The sequence below is a fragment of the Sus scrofa genome, chromosome 17 (genome assembly GCF_054392235.1).
Source record: "Sus scrofa isolate SSC_HxYL_T2T_F1_AM1 chromosome 17, Sscrofa_HxYL_maternal_Yorkshire_Landrace_v2.0, whole genome shotgun sequence".
Classification (NCBI taxonomy): Eukaryota; Metazoa; Chordata; class Mammalia; order Artiodactyla; family Suidae; genus Sus; species Sus scrofa.
Window position 1 is genome coordinate 20,585,420 of NC_139399.1, and position 17,640 is coordinate 20,603,059.

The 17,640-nt window shown below is 39.8% G+C and overlaps 1 protein-coding gene across 1 annotated transcript in view; it reads right to left on the minus strand.

The window, feature by feature from the left end:
• LOC146395161 (uncharacterized) overlaps nucleotides 1–17,640 on the minus strand; it is a 100,055-nt gene that overhangs the window by 30,062 nt on the left and 52,353 nt on the right. The window contains exons 39-44 of the mRNA XM_085004278.1: nucleotides 12,327–12,420; nucleotides 9,813–9,911; nucleotides 9,158–9,186; nucleotides 8,993–9,065; nucleotides 5,942–6,024; nucleotides 677–828 (exon numbers count right to left, since the gene is read on the minus strand). Of these exons, the coding sequence (XP_084860404.1) occupies nucleotides 677–828; nucleotides 5,942–6,024; nucleotides 8,993–9,065; nucleotides 9,158–9,186; nucleotides 9,813–9,911; nucleotides 12,327–12,420 (530 nt within the window). The remainder of the gene's footprint in view (nucleotides 1–676; nucleotides 829–5,941; nucleotides 6,025–8,992; nucleotides 9,066–9,157; nucleotides 9,187–9,812; nucleotides 9,912–12,326; nucleotides 12,421–17,640) is intronic.

Consider the following 17,640-nt stretch of genomic DNA (forward strand, 5'->3'; position numbering starts at 1 on the left):
AAAAAAAAATGCCTGAGGACTTCCTAAACCTGGGAGAGATTTGGGCAGCCAAAGGGCTAAAGCTCATACATCACCAAACAAAGAAATCTTCACCAAGAGATATTATAATAAAAGTGTTAAAATTCAAAGATGAAGAATCTTAAAAGCAGGAAGAAGAAAGAGGCTTGTAAATTTTAAGGGAACCCCCCAATAATTCTCTCAAAGAATTTTGAGGGACGAGGATGACATACCCAAAGCGCTAAGAGAAAGAAACTGCCAAGCAAGAACACTCTATTCCAGAAAAGTTGTCTTTCACAAATAAAGGAGAGATTGACTTTCCCAGACAAACCAAAGTGGAGGGAGTTCACCACCACTAGACTTGCCTCCCAAGAAATGCTGAAAGGAGTCGTGAAGCTGAAGTGGACGGACGCTAACTTGAAACATAAAACATACTGAAATAGATGACACCATCTATGGTACAGACCAGCATCCAGGCAAATCCAGGAAACTCTAACCCTGTGATAAGGTGGAGTGGGAACCAATTAACTCTAGTATTAAGGCTAAAGGACAAGAGTATTTAAAATAACTATAGTCTTAGGGAAATATACAGTTCATTAATTATGAACATCAGCTCAAATGTGAATTGGTTTGATAGGAAAATAACAATTGTCTACTGTTACATATTGATATAGGTTACCTATCAGAATCTTCATTCTCCATAGTAGGAAACTGCTGGGTATGAGTCTTTCCCTTCTGCCTCTGTTGAAGTAACCCACTCTCATCAGCATCACGTCTGCTCTCTGACGCTTCCATCACACTGCTTCTGTGCTCCTTCTTTTCTGCTTCAACCTTTTGTGAAAGTTTGACACTGAAGATGACTGTTCTTACTTTATTCACTATAAAGACCTTCTCGGTTTGCATTAATCTTGTCATTTGACTCAGAGTTTGCTCTGGTTTTAATGGCTAAAAATATATTTATACTGATTTTATCATTACAAGTCATTGATTTTTTTGTAAATTATGCTTCTTCCTCTTTGAGGAAAAGAAACAGAATTCCCAAAATTTCAAACAGAGCTTTCTTAATGTTGGTTATGTTTCATATGCACATCCAGGTTTCCCCATCTGTCTGGCAGAGACAGAGCAATAAAAAGGCCAGGACACAGTATTTGTCCTCTTCTGTCTTTACAACCTGGATTTTCTCTTCACCAGCCAGATTTAGAGGCTGCGACTCTTTGATAACAAAAAGGAAACTTTCTTCTTTCCACACTAAAGATATTCTCCCTGTGGAGATATTCTTCTGGCCTTTTACAATGTTTTTTTTTGGGGGGGGGTTCAAAAACATAATGATGTTCACTAAAATTGAGGAACCCATGTTTACCCAGACACCAAGGGAAGAGTGAAACTGAGAAGCTGTTAGTTTGTATGGAATGCTGGAAAATGAGTAATACTTTCCAATTTCATATTCGATAACCATAAAATCCTATAGCTGGATGGTATAGAGATCATTATCTACTCTAGCCTCACTATTTACCAATAATGGGAATAAAACCAAGAAAGTTAAATGATTTGTCCAAGAGCCCTAATGGAGCATTCCCTAGCATTTTATGGCATCAAAAGAGATGATACAGGAGTTCCCATCGTGGTGCAGTGGTTAACAAATCTGACTAGGAACCATGAAGTTGCAGGTTCGATCCCTGGCCTTGCTCAGTGGGTCAAGGATCCAGCATTGCCATGAGCTGTGGTGTAGTTCACAGGCATGGGCTCAGATCCCACATTGCTGTGGCTCTGGCGTAGGCCGGTGGCTTACAGCTCCGATTAGACCCCTAGCCTGGGAACCTCCATATGCCTCACGAGCAGCCCAAGAAAAAACAAAAACCAAAACACACACACACACACACACACAAAGAGATGATACAATTCTACAACACTGAATCTGATAAATTACCAAATAAACATCATATTAACCAGGTGTGTTAAAAGTGTGATTTTTGGTCAAGAAATTCAATGCCTTCCTCAATTGGGGGGTGGGGCTTATCTCCTTTTCCCTTTAAAGCAGAATATCTCCAGATTTTGCCTACCTTTGAAACTGAAAGCACCTCTTATACAAATAAAGCAAATAAACAAATAATCTATTACTGGAAGAAAAAAAAAATAACACACCTCAAAACTCAGTTGTCTCCTTTGGAGATAAAATACTGATTTTTTTTTTTTTTTTTTTTTTTTTTTTTTGCTGAGGGCTCATACTACCTATATGATAAAATCATACATGTCAAACTTTCCATATTTCATGAAACAACATAATGTAAAGGCCTGACTCAACAGAAACAGCTGGAAGTGGTAATTAAAGAATATGTATGAGTCCATGCGTTTGTTATTAAAAATATCTTGAAAAGGCCATGTTGGGATTCGAAGTGCCTAGGCTAGGGACTGAGTAAAGCAGGTAAGATTGCACACAGGAAGGCTCAATAAACAGATTAGTGGAAACATGGGTTTCAGCCCCTTCTCTTAATCACGGCTTCCTTCTCATTCTGTGGGAATGCAATTTAGTTTTAAGCCAATAGATTTTAAATAGAAAACAACCCTCCAGCTTAATATATTTCTTAAGTAACTCCCTTTGTGCCTATTCTGGCTCACAAGGCCACAAGGTAGCTAAATTAGTTTCCCAGCCCACTTGAAAGACTGACAGAGAGACACTTGGGTTGATTGAGCAATAAAACCCAAGAAAATATTTTCATGAACTCCTGTTATTTAGATGGAAGAAATTCCTATTTCCACCCAATTACATATTTAGATGACCCCAGTTTATATGGAAATCTTCATAAGTGGAAAATCAGAATGGATCAGATAACTGATTAAGGCAAGAACCAAAGCCATAACAAATGAAGCTCTACATCTTTCTGAAGATGAATTTTCTCTTGTTCCAGAGCTGGGATCCCTACGGGCAACATGCCTATCTCATGCTTAAACCTTTGCATATCTTGCTGTAATTCTTCATTTAGATATACCTTGGATGTTCTGGTACTATTTGGCGAAGAACACCCATTTTCTAATGCAGCTTCCACGCTTTTATAGTGATTAGCACTGCAATGATCTGCATGCAAGGACTCCTGGAACCAGGCTTGTATAGGTTGGATTTTCTTAGGACTATCTACAACAACTGAAATAGTGTGACTTTTTATTTGAATCATGCGTTTCATCTCAGTGGAGGGAGCAAGCTACAAATCCAAAGGGCTTTTGCCATCACTAGACGGAGGCAGGTGTCTGATGTCTGGTTTCCAGCAAGTGGTAGTTTGGTTCCTATTTGGTAACATGTGTACATCAAATTTTTGGTCTTCTTTGACTTCAAATATAACTACGGGGTTCCTTCCTTTTTTAAATTTTACACGAACTCTCCTCATTTCTGTTAAAAACTTGTGCAGTGCCTGGCTTATCCCTTTCACTGTCTAATTTATTTTCATTCCAGTAAAGCTTTGAAGATGACAAGCAAGCCATGCCTGTGAATATGATGGAAAACATTTTTGAGAATGGGCTATTTCTGTTATGAAAAGGCCTAGAATACTACAGAGATAGATACTCCAGTATTTTTCCCCCTCATCATCCAGTGTCCTGTTTGTCAGACCAGAAGGTATTTCCTGTAAGTCTGCTCCTACTTTAGAGTTAGCATCGGGTGGTTCTAACTCAGGACCAAGAGGAATTTTGTATTTTTCACAAATTGCACCAAACTTCTGCTTGAACTCATCTGTGATGGGTTTGAAATGACCCTTCTACTCTAATTTGCCTTGCCTGAACCACATTTCCTCATAGTTTTGTATACAAGTAAGTCCTGAATATACAGAGAGGGCCCCTCTATCACATTCCTTATTCACTTCTGGTTCTTGAGGGCTTTTTTGCAGATGCAAACATGGAAGGTACTTGGCTTGATTTGATTTTCAGATATCTTTTCTGTCAGGGTACATGTTTGAAAATAACTTTACCCATAAATAATCAGGTATGGATAAAGAAAAATTAGAAAATATTTGAAACATAAATTTCTTACTCTAGGTTTAGTTACTATCAAATCACTAGAGCATACAACTAAGAAGAGAAAAGTAACTTGCCTTAGCCTGCAATAGGAGAAAAACCTGAACTCACAAACCTATTTTATCATTGTCTGTTTGAATTGAACAAATCTTATGTGTTAAATCTCACAAAAATGAATTAGGAGAGAATTTTTAATGTTATAAAGCCACATTTTAAAATTACACTTTAAAAAACACTCACAGTGCATGTGAGCATTTTTTTATTAAGGACTAATAACTGGAGAATAGGCTAACTTCAAATTAGTAGTAGCCAAAATCAATGAACCTTAATCAGAAAGAGGAACAAATTCCTAAATGTTAATGCAAATCTTATACTACAAATTGCTATACGTTGATATATATATATCAAGTTGCAGCCAGTTATATTACCTTCTAATATTCACTAGCGAGAGTGGCTAAAATAACTTGGATAGTAGTTACTGATTTTTCCATCCTAAAATGACATTCATTAGAAACCTACTGTTTATGCCCTGGTAAAAAAATCCAACCCTGGAAGGTTTGATTCTCTTAATAGGCAATCAGGTTGACTGTATGACCCCATTCTCTGAATGAAGTAGATTCTGAAGTCAATCACAGAGAGCTCACAAGACAACATGAATCTTTAATCAGGGCATTTGCGACTGGCAGTTGAAAACTGTCAATTCTGAACCACTAGACTGATGACTCCTTAAGGATTCTAACTCAGTAGCCATCATTATTATATTGGTCATAATTTCAACAGCTTCATCATATGATTCGATATTGGGTATCAACTTCTTTTTTTTTTTTTTTTTGGCTTTTTGCCATTTTTCTTGGGCTGCTCCTGCAGCATATGGAGGTTCCCAGGTTAGGGGTCAAACCGGAGCTGTAGCCGATGAGCTATGCCACAGCCACAGCAATGCAGGATCCAAGCCGCGTCTGCAACCTACACCACAGCTCACGGCAATGCCAATCCTTAACCCACTGAGCAAGGCCAGGGATCAAACCCGCAACCTCACAGTTCCTAGTCGGATTCGTTAACCACTGCGCCACGATGGGAACTCCAGGTATCACTTTCTTTATCATGGGAGGATGTTATAAAAAGGGAAGAAGGAGGGGAGTTCCTGTCGTGGTGCAGTGGTTAACGAATCCGACTAGGAACCACGAGGTTGAGGGTTCGATCCCTGCCCTTGCTCAGTGGGTTAACAATCCGGCGTTGCCATGAGCTGTGGTGTAGGTCGCTGACACGGCTCAGATCCCTCGTTGCTGTGACTCTGGCCCTGATTAGACCCCTAGCCTGGGAACTTCCCATATGCCGTGGGAGTGGCCCAAGAAATGGCAAAAAGAGGGGGAAAAAAAAAAAGAAGCAAACAATATTGAGCAGATTTTGTTGCCTCAATACCAAGGATAGAGTTTCATTACAGATTATTATAGTCTGTAACTATATATATATATATATATATATATATATATATATATTTTTTTTTTTTTTTTTTGGTCTTTTTGCCATTTCTTGGGCCGCTCCCATGGCATATGGAGGTTCCCAGGCTAGGGGTCGAATCAGAGCCATAGCTGCCGGCCTATGCCACAGCCACAGCAACATGGGATCCGAGCTGCATCTGCAACCTACACCACAGCTCACGGCAACACCGGATCCTCAACCCACCGAGCAAGGCCAGGGATCAAACCTGCAACCTCATGGTTCCTAGTTGGAGTCATTAACCACCTGGCCATGACGGGAACTCCTAGACTCTAACAATATTTTTTTAAGGTTTATGGCTGGAGAAATGCTATAAAAACCAAATACTAAATTTTTGTCTATTGACTCTAAACGGCTGGTTGGAAAGGTAATTTCACCTGAACTATGTTATTAAAGCACTGAAAACAGAATTAAACCAGATATTTAAATGTACAGTCTTACACACCTGTGGGTGGTTATTTTCATTTCCAGCAGGCCTTTCTTGCTCTTCCTCTGACTTCATTTCTAAGTCTTGTTCTGTTGACAAATCTAAATGTTTAGTTAAAATTAACTACTTAGAACAGTTAGATAAATGAATCTTTATCACAATAGATTAAGAAAACCAACAGTTTATCAACTGACAGTTTAAATTAAGCTTAAAACTTAGCCACATATTTCTTCTTTAAGAAATACTTCTAACTATCTACAACTTCAACAAGCCATTTGGGAAATACAGATGGCACCAGGTCAAAGACAAACACCCCAAAGATTCACTTGCAAATTCATCCACCAAGCATCGGTGAACAAATAGAAACATATAAATCAGGACAGGAGTTCCTGTCATGGCCCATCAGAAACAAATCCAATTAGGATCCATGAGGATGCGTGTTCAATTCCTGGCTTTGCTCAGTGGGTTGGGGATCCAGTGTTGCCATGACCTGTGGTGTAGGTTGCACACATGGCTCTGATCCTATGTGGCTGTGGAAGCAGCAGTAGCTCCAATTTGACTCTAGTCTGGGAACTTCCATATACCGTGGGTGGGCATGGCCCTAAAAAGCAAAAAACAAACAACCAAACGAAAAAACAGAGAGCAAACTAAGTTACAATATACTCTTGTTTGCCTCATAATTGTACCTTTTTAATGTTTCAAGTGAAATCTTTTTTTTTTTTTTTTTTTTTTGGTCTTTTGTCCCTTTAGGGCCACACCCGCAGCATATAGAGATTCCCAGGCTAGAGGTCTAATCAGAGCTGTTGCTGCCTACGCCACGGCCACAGCAACATCAGATTGGAGCCGCATCTATGACCTACACCACAGCTCACAAAAATGCTGGATCCTTAACCCACTGAGCGAGGCCTGGGATTGAACCCGCAACCTCATGGTTCCTAGTCGGGTTCATTTGTGCTGTGCCAAGCCGGGAACTCCATGAAATCATTTTTTAAAGATTTTTATTTTTTCTATTACAGTTGATTTACAATGCTGTGCCAATTTCTGCTGTACAGCAAAGATAAGCGCACCTTTTTAACAACACATGAAACCTCAACTGCAAAATTATCCATGGTTTCCCAAACTGGTGTTACTTCTACGCTGTTATCAGTTCCTTATTCTGAAATGCATTCCTCTACTGCTCTGACAAATTTCATGTTTTTCAGACTCAGCCTGCTTTGGGAAGGCCTCCTTGATTATGGCTATTTTCTCCCAGATAAATAAGTATCTCTTCCCCTGGAGCTGCCATAGTATTTTATTGATTTCTGCAGTCAATTTTTCCTCCTCAAGTGCAAATCATTTCTTTAGATATCTATTATCTTTTCTTCTAGACTGCAGAGGGCAAGCTCTTCTTGGTTGTCATTGTTGTTTTTGCTTTGTTTCGTTTTTTGGCTATTCCCACAGCGTGTGGAAATTCCTGGGCCAGGGATCAAATCTGAGCCACAGCTGAGACCTGCCTATCCAGCAAGCCCAGATCCTTTAACCCACTGAGGGCCAAGGATTGAACACACAGCTCCAAAGACATCCAAACCGCTGCAGTTGGATGGTTAACCCATTGGACCATAGTGGGAACTCCAGGACAAGTTTTTTTAAATAATCTTTGTATAAACAGTCTTTATTTCTTTTACTCAATAATTGTCTACTGAGTTCCTGCTCAGTACTAGGCACTGATGTTTCAGAAGCATTTAAAGGAGTTTCCTGGTGGCCTAGTGGTTAAGGACACAACACAGTCACTGCTGTGGTGCACGTTTGATCTGCAGCCCCAGAACTTTCACATTTCATGAGTGTGGGCATAAAAAGAAGAAGAAGAATATAGATAAAAGGTGTCAGGGATGGCTTTCTAGAGTTAATGCCTGAAGTGAGTCAGCAGTGAAGTCAGTCAGATTCAAAGGAACAGAGGGCAGGAAAGAGAGAGGGCAGGCAAGGCTGTTCTGAGGCAGGAAGAGAAGAATGCAGTCAGGTAAACATTTGTCTACACTACAGGAAGAGGTGAGGAGGGTCTCAACAGCTGTTCAGATGACTGGAGCAAAGGACAGCCAGAAAAGGCTGGAGATAGAGAGTCAGGCAAAAGTCCGATTATGAATACTTTTTACGTCATTGTAAGATGCCTGGACATTCATTTGCTTTCTAGAGTGGTTCACGGTCCTACATGCCCTTGAGACAGATCACTCTAAGTGTGGTGGGAGGGATGCATTTGAAAGGCATACAAATAAATGGAGGGACATGAGTCTGAAGGCTTTAATAAGCAAAAAAGCCGGTCCAGGCTTCAACTGAGGAGATGTTTCCAGAAATACTTAGGATCTAATATGATCGGGGCCCTGCATAGGAGCAATCATTATTAATGAACAAAGGCATAAATCCTGGGTCCTTGGAGAACAAGGCTCTGCTTAATATTTTACGAATGGTAGCAACTGAGAAGGGGAATTATCTACAGGAGTGGCTTGAAGTTATTCCTATTTATTTTGCAGTTTTCCTGTTTCACATCTTCCCATGTTGAGGGTGAGTGAGTGGGAGGGACTGGGAGTTTGGGTTCGTACATGCACATAACTGCCTTTAGAATGGATAGGCCATGGGGTCCGCCTGGACAGCACAGGGAACTACATGCAATCATGTGTCACAGAACATGACAGACGATGGTATGTGAAGGAGAATGCCTATGTGTGCATGGCTGGGTCCTTTTGCTGTACTTGACAGAACACTGTAAGTCAACTACAATAAAAACATTAAAAAAAAAAGAGAGAGAGAGAGAATCCATTTCAACTAGCATTCCACATAATGGCATGCTGCTGTTTGTCTCTATTTTAAAAACAGGAACCAAAAACTGCATAAATAGACAACGAAATCTATGTTTCTTATGCTTGGAAATACCTTTCAAAGCTTAGATACCAACAGTAACATCTACCTTATTTACCTCAAATCCTCCCATTAAATTAAAAAAAAAATAGTAGCAGAATCATGAGTAAGAAGACTGTGAGCATTTCAACTATTTTAGTGTCCTACTTTTCAGAGTTACATTTGTATTGCGAAATTTACCTGATCTGGACGCTTGCAAATTCTTTGTTCCAACTGTTTTTTTACGAACAGCACTGTTGACTCCAATTGGAGGCTGAATGGGTTTGGAATAGAGTTGATTAAAAATAACATACACACGATAAAATCTGTAGTTCTTACTTCAAGCTAAAAGTCTAAAAGCGTTACCTTCGAGTGAGGATGTTTTTCCGGAGAAGCTAAAAGGCAAAACGAACGTGTATCAATTAGCTATAAACACGAAAGCTAGGTATTCATTTATGCAGAGTCAGTACCAAGTAGAGTTCGGCTGCTTGGCTCTGACAATGAGTGTGTTAGGTTTTGGTGTTCTCTCTTGGGTGCGGGGAGTTAGGACAGGGACAGGAACCCGAGAGAAGTGTGCATTCATTATAGACCTGGAATAAGCAAGAGGCATGTAGGTTTAACAAAACATGCAGTTAAGATTTCAAAAGGAAGGAATGCTATGTTTCCAATGATTTTGCACTAGCAAAGTGCACACACAGCAATGTGAACATGCTGGCTGATAAAGAGAAAAGTCGTTTCTAATCAGAGGAATAGATCATGATCCCAAGGGGATAAAGTGAGAGCTGATGGGAAAACGCAACAGCCTCTCTTTCGTGCAATACCGTGGCAGCATGGACCCCCATTATATTGCAAGCGTTTATCATCATCTTCAATTTGCTCTCTGATTTAGGAGGCACACATTTGGGATGGCACTTCAGTTGAATGTACAATTCATTTCTCATCAGAGAGAGTGTGTGGAATTGACCATCTGGGATATATACTTGCAGAGTAATACTGCATAGAAATATTCAATTTTCCATACCCGTGTGGGCCTCTTCTATGCCTCTATTTCTTGGATCCTCTCGTTTAGCCCTCTTAGAGTTGCCTGATCCACTCGCCCAAGGAGGTCTATGAGGCACATCTGAGGAATAATGTATAGAAAATATTCAATATTGAAATACTGTTGTCAAAAAGGACAAAATAAATTCAAATGCAACAGCCATATTAGATATCAGTGATATTTTGTATTTAAAAATCAGTGTAGCATTTACTGATAATACCAATTTATCATTCAGGGAGTGAATCTATTCATTTCTTCTGTTTCCACAATCTGTTGGGTTTGGTATCTCATGCCAATGTTCAAAAGGATCTTAACAAAAAATTAGCCCTCTTAATAAAAACAAGAGCCAAATACAAATACACTGAAGCCACTTGTAAGGCATTCTCTCCAATTTCCTCACTAACACCACAATCATCCACTTAACGTCTTTCTTTCTTTCCTCCTTCCTTTCACCATGTCCTCCCCTCTTCAAAGGCAATCTCTAGATCTGTGGTCTCAATTCTGCCCCTTTTACGTGTTTTGAAGGATCATCCCCACCACTTCCTTTTTCCCTCCTGCTTGGCTGTAGCATCTCACATGGATAATCCCTCCTTCACCTCTTTCCTGCCTTCTAGCTATAAACATGGTCAGAAAGAAAAACAGGAGTGCTCTGCAGCCTGGCAGGTTCCCGACTGGATACTGCTACTGCAGTGGCTCAGGTCGCTGCTGTGGTGTGGGTTCCATCCCTGGCCCGGCAACATCCAAATGCTTTGGGTGAGGCCAGAAAAAGCAAGAAGGAGACCAAAAAAGAACCGGAAAGAATGCTTTTCCTTAATCATGTTATATCTTGAACTAGCCAATGACTTGTCCCTCAGATTTCTCTAACACAAGTCTGCACACTGGCCTGAAGACCAGCGACCTGGGCATCCCTTGAGGGCTTGCGAGAAATGCAGAATCCCACACCTGTGGCTCAGAAGATGCACCAGAGAGCCACAAGATCTCTGGTCACTCATTAAATCTGAGAAAGTCTGGTCTTTATTGAATCTGCTTCTCCATTACTTCAACTTAATTAATCCTTCTGACATCTAGCTTCAAGGTCCTGTAAATTTCTAATGGACTCTATCAGCCTACAGCTTCCTTGATCCCCCCCATACCGTGCCCTGCTCTCTTCTTCTTTCCAGTCCTCCCCTTCTGGCCCATATGACACCATCCCCTAAAACAGCAACCTTTCTATGACATGCATGTATATTCAATTGCAGTTGACCACATATGCCCATGACCACTCACGGAGGGGAACACACAGTGCTGCTCAACCAGGGAACTCCGTCCTGAATGCCTTCCTCACAATGAGAACAGTAAGACTGCGATTATTAGGCTGTACTTCGCCGACAAGTTCTGCTGCTGGATATCCATCTCACAGTTCAGACCCTCCTCCCCTCCTTTTTCTAAGGAACCACTGTACTTTGCCACCTTCCACCATAGCACCCTGCTTCCTTTTCCTTCATTCACACCCTGTAGTCTCTGCCTCTCTCATCCTTCATTCTTCTTCTCCGCTTCCCTGTCTCCTGACTTTCCTAAGGTTGTAAATGATCTTGAATGGAACTAATGAATCATTTAGCTACTTAAAGGGGACTCTCAGTTTAAACTGTTGCTGACACTTGACATGCCCCACAAGTTCCTTCCTTTCTCATCTGTTTCCTCACTATGCATTCAACAGGTGCTTTCCACTGGCTAGGAGAATATATCCGGGAGTTCCCTGGTGGCCTAGAGGTTGAGGATTTGGCTTTGTCACTGCAGCGTCTCAGGTCCAATCCCTGGCCCAGGAACTTCCTCATGTTGCAGGTGCAGTCAAAAAACAAATAAATACATTTTAGCATTTTTGGGGGGGTTGGATATGGTGTATATATACAATGGAATACTACTCAGCCATAAGAAAGACCAAAATAATGCCATTTGCAGCAACATGGATGGAACTAGAGACTCTCAAACTGAGTGAAGTTACTCAGAAAAAGAAAGACAAATACCATATGATATCACTTATATTTGGAATCTAACATATGGCACGAATGAACTTTTCCATAGAAAAGAAAATCATGGACTTGGAGAATAGACTTGTATGTGTGTGTGTATTTGCCAAGTGGGAGGGGGAGGGAGTGGGATGGATTGGGAGCTTGGGGTTAATAGATACCGACTATTGCCTTGGAATGGATTAGCAATGAGATGCTGCTGTGTAGCACTGGGAACTACGTCTAGTCACCCATGATGGGGCATGATAATGTGAGAAAAAAGCATGTACACATATATGTGTAACTAGGTCACCATGATGTACAGTAGAAAAAAAATAAGGTACTGGGGAAATTAAAAAATCCAAATAAATAAAAATTAATTAATTACTAAAGCAAGGAAGTCATAAATGACCAACACAGAATAATGTTTGGAAAAAAAAAGGAATATGTCAGAATTCCTGTTTTATCATCATATATGTACATTGACTTTTTAAAAAAATAACATTCTTACCTTCTACTTCTCCATTTACTCTACTTTTACCTCTTTGACCTGAAGCTCCAGAAAAATGATCAACGTACTTCTGTGAAAGACTCTCAGAAGGACACTGTTAAAATTTAGTTTAATAACTGAGTTGCATAAAGTTTTTCTCATCCCTCTCTAAGAAAATACCTGGATTTCCCTACTTTATTTTTAATGTCCTACTTTAGAAACATGTAGACTTAAAAATGACAGAACATGGATTGAAAATTCAAATATTTAAATTGAAAACTTCACACATGCTCGCCAGAACAATTCTATTCTTTCATCCCCTCTTTTGGCGATTGACTCTGTAAACAGAGCATGGAAATCCTGAGTCAGTTTTTTCACCCACAAAATACTGAATTACATAACACATTTCATCCAAGGATTAACTTCAAAACACATAACTTGACTTTGCATTCTCGACCGAAAGAAGAGGATATTTTAACTGCATAATTATATATATATATATACACATATTTCAACAAGTTCTTAAAGAAGTATACCTGCTATAAATTTAAACTATTTCTAAAGACAAATATTTTAGTATTAAAATAACATACTTGGCATGAAAAGAAACCTTGGCATATAAACCCTGTTGAGTATAAATAGAATATTGTACAAACTGCTTCATTTACCTATACCAGGGCTTAAAAGGATCAATTATTTGATAAAATATTTATTGATGGGAGAAACAGTTGAACAGAAAAGGTAATAACAAAATAGTAAGAAAAACCTTCAAGATTAATAGCAAGGAAATTTCAATATAATTATGTAATTTCTCAAAAAAGGAGAGCAAGCGTTCATAAGAGAGGAATGAGAACATGTATTTATTAAGCCCCCAAATGTGCCAGGCCCTTATTATGCACATTTTCTTTTCTACGTGCAAAAATAATAATCAAAATGATCATAAGGAAGGGAACAGACTGGGGTACCTGGTGCTCGCCCTGGGCCTGTGCCTAGGGCTTGGGACCCTGGCAGTTGTCCCCCGGTGTGGCTGGAAAAAATGATCCTGGTCATTCCAGGATATGAGAGTGAAATGATGAACAGAAGGGACCCAGTCTTCTCTCTGTCCAGATGGTCCCTTCTCCAAACCTTCACATGACTGGCTCCATCCCTTGGCAGCTCTTGTCACCCTCAGCTCTCTTCTAACAACCTCCATTCCACCCTCACGCCCATCCTCTGCCAAACTCCCCCAGTGTTGTCTAACCTAACCGTCTCCATGTCAGGTTATTCCCATGAAGGTCTTACAGTGATATCGGAAAGATTTGTTTTTCTGCTTCTACCACGACAGCCTAACCCCTCAGCTGGTACATTCTGTGTCCAAGTGCCAGGCCCATAGTTGGTATTCAACAATAGGAATTTATTTAAGGTCAAAATATTTAAAATCTCGAGAGGGGGAGTTCCCGTCGTGGCGCAGTGGTTAACGAATCCGACTAGGAACCACGAGGTTGCAGGTTCGGTCCCTGCCCTTGCTCAGTGGGTTAACAATCCGGCGTTGCCGTGAGCTGTGGTGTAGGTTGCAGATGCGGCTCGGATCCTGCGTTGCCGTGGCTCTGGCGTAGGCCGGTGGCTACAGCTCCGATTAGACCCCTAGCCTGGGAACCTCCATATGCCGTGGGAGCGGCCCAAGAAATAGCAACAACAACAACAACAACAAAAGACAAAAAGGCAAAAAAAAAAAAAAATAAAAAAATAAAATAAAATCTCGAGAGGGCCTCAAGTGCCAGAGCACTAATATACCTGTAGGAGGTAACTGATCACAGTCTACTGAAACTTAACGCACCCCAAGTCAGAAATCCACACGCCTGTTCTAGCTGTCACTTCCTTAACTGCTATCATCTTATGGTCCTTCAGGTTTTAAAAAGGTATCCTCAGAGTTCCCTTGTGGTTCAGCAGGTTCAAAATCAGCTTTGTTAATGTGGCAGCTCGGGTTGCTGCTGTGCCACAGGTTTGGTACCTGGCCCAGGAACTTCCACATGCCAAAAAAATACTCAAACAAACAGAAAATACCTTCATCATTTAGTAAGCCACTTACTGCCACTGTGATCTTTTTTTAGTTTCTTGTACAGCAGCACCCAAGGCCTATGAAGATTCCTGGGCCAGACATCAAACTCATGCTACAGCAGAGACAATGCTGGGATATTACAGCATTTTGGGATATTACAGCAATACACATATATTACAGATAATTTTGGGATATTACAGCAATACATGTTTAACAAAATCATTTAACTGTAAAATACCAATTCTAGATGCTACCAGAATGTCTTTTTAAAAAATGAATCCTAAAAAAGTTTTCACTTGCAAGTGCTTACATGATTGTTGAATTATGCAGTGTTTTTAAGTAGTCATATAATGTAAGAAAAAAATTAAAAACCCTGTTTAAAATGTCACACTCTATAGTTTTGGAGTTCCTGTCATGGCTTAGCAAAAATGGATGTGACCACCATTCATGAGGATGCAGGTTTGATCCCTGGCCTTGCTCAGTGGGTTAAGGATTCTGGCATTGCCATGAGCTGTGCTGTAGGTCCCAGAGGCAGCTGGGATCCCACGTTGCAGTGGCTGTTGTGTAGGACAGCAGCTTCAGCTCTGATTCGACCCCTAGCCTGAGAACCTTCATATGCCATGGGTGCAGCCCTAGAAAGACAAAACAATAAAATAAATTAAGGTAAAATAAAATAAAATAAAATCACACTCTGTTTTTAATTCTCCTGTGAATAGCACTCTAATAACTCCAGTTGCCTATCTAGTGTTTTATACAATGGTAGTTAATGGTTGCTAAAATGATCTAGTACAAAAATTAATAAAACTATGATTGTCCAAGTTGGAGATTTGAAAGATTTTAAAATACAATTAAGAGTATCAAAGAGGACCTAGTACTGACATGAGGAGCGAACAAAGGGACTGAAAAATCAAGTCGCAAGGATTTCTGAATTTTTGATATGGAAGAATTTGCATGTTAGTTTCACATGCATATACAAAAACCTTACCTGTTAGTTTAATGGCTAGAGATACTGACATTTGTAAAATTTCTCAAGAATCATGTGAAATGTACCTATTGCTAGAGATACTTTAAAAGGAACAAATGCTCTTCCAGAGATGATTCTGTATTTTTTGCTAGTCATTTTTCCTTCTAGTGAGTTTGCAACAAGGAGGTGATTTTAGGAAAAAATCATAAATGGTGGCTTCATTTGTTCGATGTGTTCATATGTGTCCATAATGTGCAGATCCTATTAGGAAGAGAGAAATCAGAACTCTCCCCCACAAATAACTTCTACACCTTTTTTCTTTAAGAGTGTTGCAGGTTCAAATGTTCTCATGTAATGAATAGAGATGAAGAACCTAATTTACATAATTAGACATTATACTCTTAGTGGAAAGCCTGGGTGAAATGCTTATTTATGTCCTCTCCCTTTCTTCTCAAAAGATTAAAAACACCTACGAAGACGATACCAAACAGTCAGATAGAATTAGTTAGGCCTGTTAAGTATGCACCAAACAGTAACTTAGAAACGATAAGAAACAGAAGGGCCCAAGTGTCTCCGTCTGAATAAACACAGTATGGCATAAAACTGAGCTGAACGTGATTATCGATGAATACAGGTTTTGCTAGACTAAATATAAGACATCATTTTATTCATTTCAAAGTGAGGATTTCTTTGTCAAGAAACAACATCAAATCAAAACTAACATGCATAACCAAAAAAAGGTGAAGATGAAAGTTTCTTTCAGTTCTTCTTCAACATCAGCGACATGGCATTCAGAAGCGTCGGAGCACCTTGTCCAGGACTTAGCTTTCTTTTCCTAATGTGAATTTGAAATAACTTCCATATTTTCAAACAGAGAGTTCCCTGTTCTCACTTAACTCCACTCTCTCTGTTACATCTCTCGTCTTGACTCTCTCTCAATCTATACAATATATTTCAGCATTTAGATATACTAGATCAGTCATGTATCAATACTATTATTAGGGATATACTAGAATCAAAAGCCTCTGCTTTATAGGTTTTCTTTATACATTAAAAGATATATATAATATATAAATGTATTATGGTCTAGCAAACTTTATAAAAAATCAAAATATATTAAATACAAGACAAAGGTTGGTGTTCATAGTATGTTCCTAATAATGCTGAGTTATATTTCTCTACAACTATGTGTTTACAAATACTCCTGTGCGAATGCCTCCTGTGGCTCAGTGGGTTCAGAACCGGGCATGGTATCCATGAGGATGCGGGTTGTTCTACCCCTGGCCCTGCTCGGTGGGTTAAGGAGCCCACGTGACCACAAGCCGTGCTCTAGATCACAGATGCAGGTCAGATCTGGCACTGCGGTGGCTCTGGCGTAAGCCTGCAGATGCAGCTCCGATTCGACCCCTAGCCTGGTAATGTCCCTATGCTGTAGGCATGGCCCTAAAAGGAAAAAAATAATAATAAAAGATTGGTTTTTTTTTTTAAGAAAAAATACTACTGTAGTAAGGACTTTGACTTTATAAAAGAATTCACTCAGGTATTCAAACATGATCATCTATAACTCCCTGAATGCCGTAAATTATTACTAGAGCGCGAGAGAGATCGAGAGAGAAGTGTTCTTAACACAGCTACTTTCCACCTGGAGAAAGAACTGGTAACCAGAAGTCTAAGGAGAATGTAAGGCTTCAAAGATATACTTAATGGAACATGTGATGGCGCTAAAAAGAAGATTAAGAGTTTTCATCTCAGATTCTAAGCTCCCAATTGGTGGGTACTGAGAAATATACTATAACCTTTTCCTTATTTATCACATAGTGCTGATCTATTCCCTTGGTATTTATGACACTCTTCCTCCAGAGAACTCAACTGAACTTACACAATGTGACCTGAAGAGGCCCTCCTCTAAGCCTACTTCGTTTCTAAATGACACTAACCCTGGATGTTCAGTCCCCAACTTTTCTATTCTTCTCTTTCTTTCTCTCTTGTCTTTTTTTTTTTTTTTTTTTTTAAAGCCACTCCTGTGGCATACAGAAGTTCCCAGGCTAGGGGTTGAATCAGAGCTGCTGCTGAGACCTATACCAGAGCCTTGGCAACACTGGACCCTTAATCCACGATGAGCGAGGCCACATCCTCATGGATACTAGTAGGGTTCATAAGCCACTGAGCCACAATGGGAGTGCTTCCACAGTCTTTCTAATTAAAATCTTCCTACAAAAATCACTCATTTTATGAATTCAGTTAATGTCTTCTATAAAGAGGAAGTATGCTATTCGTAGCAAAGAGTATCACTATAAATGCCGTAACTGCTTTTTATCAATGAGACTTTTCCT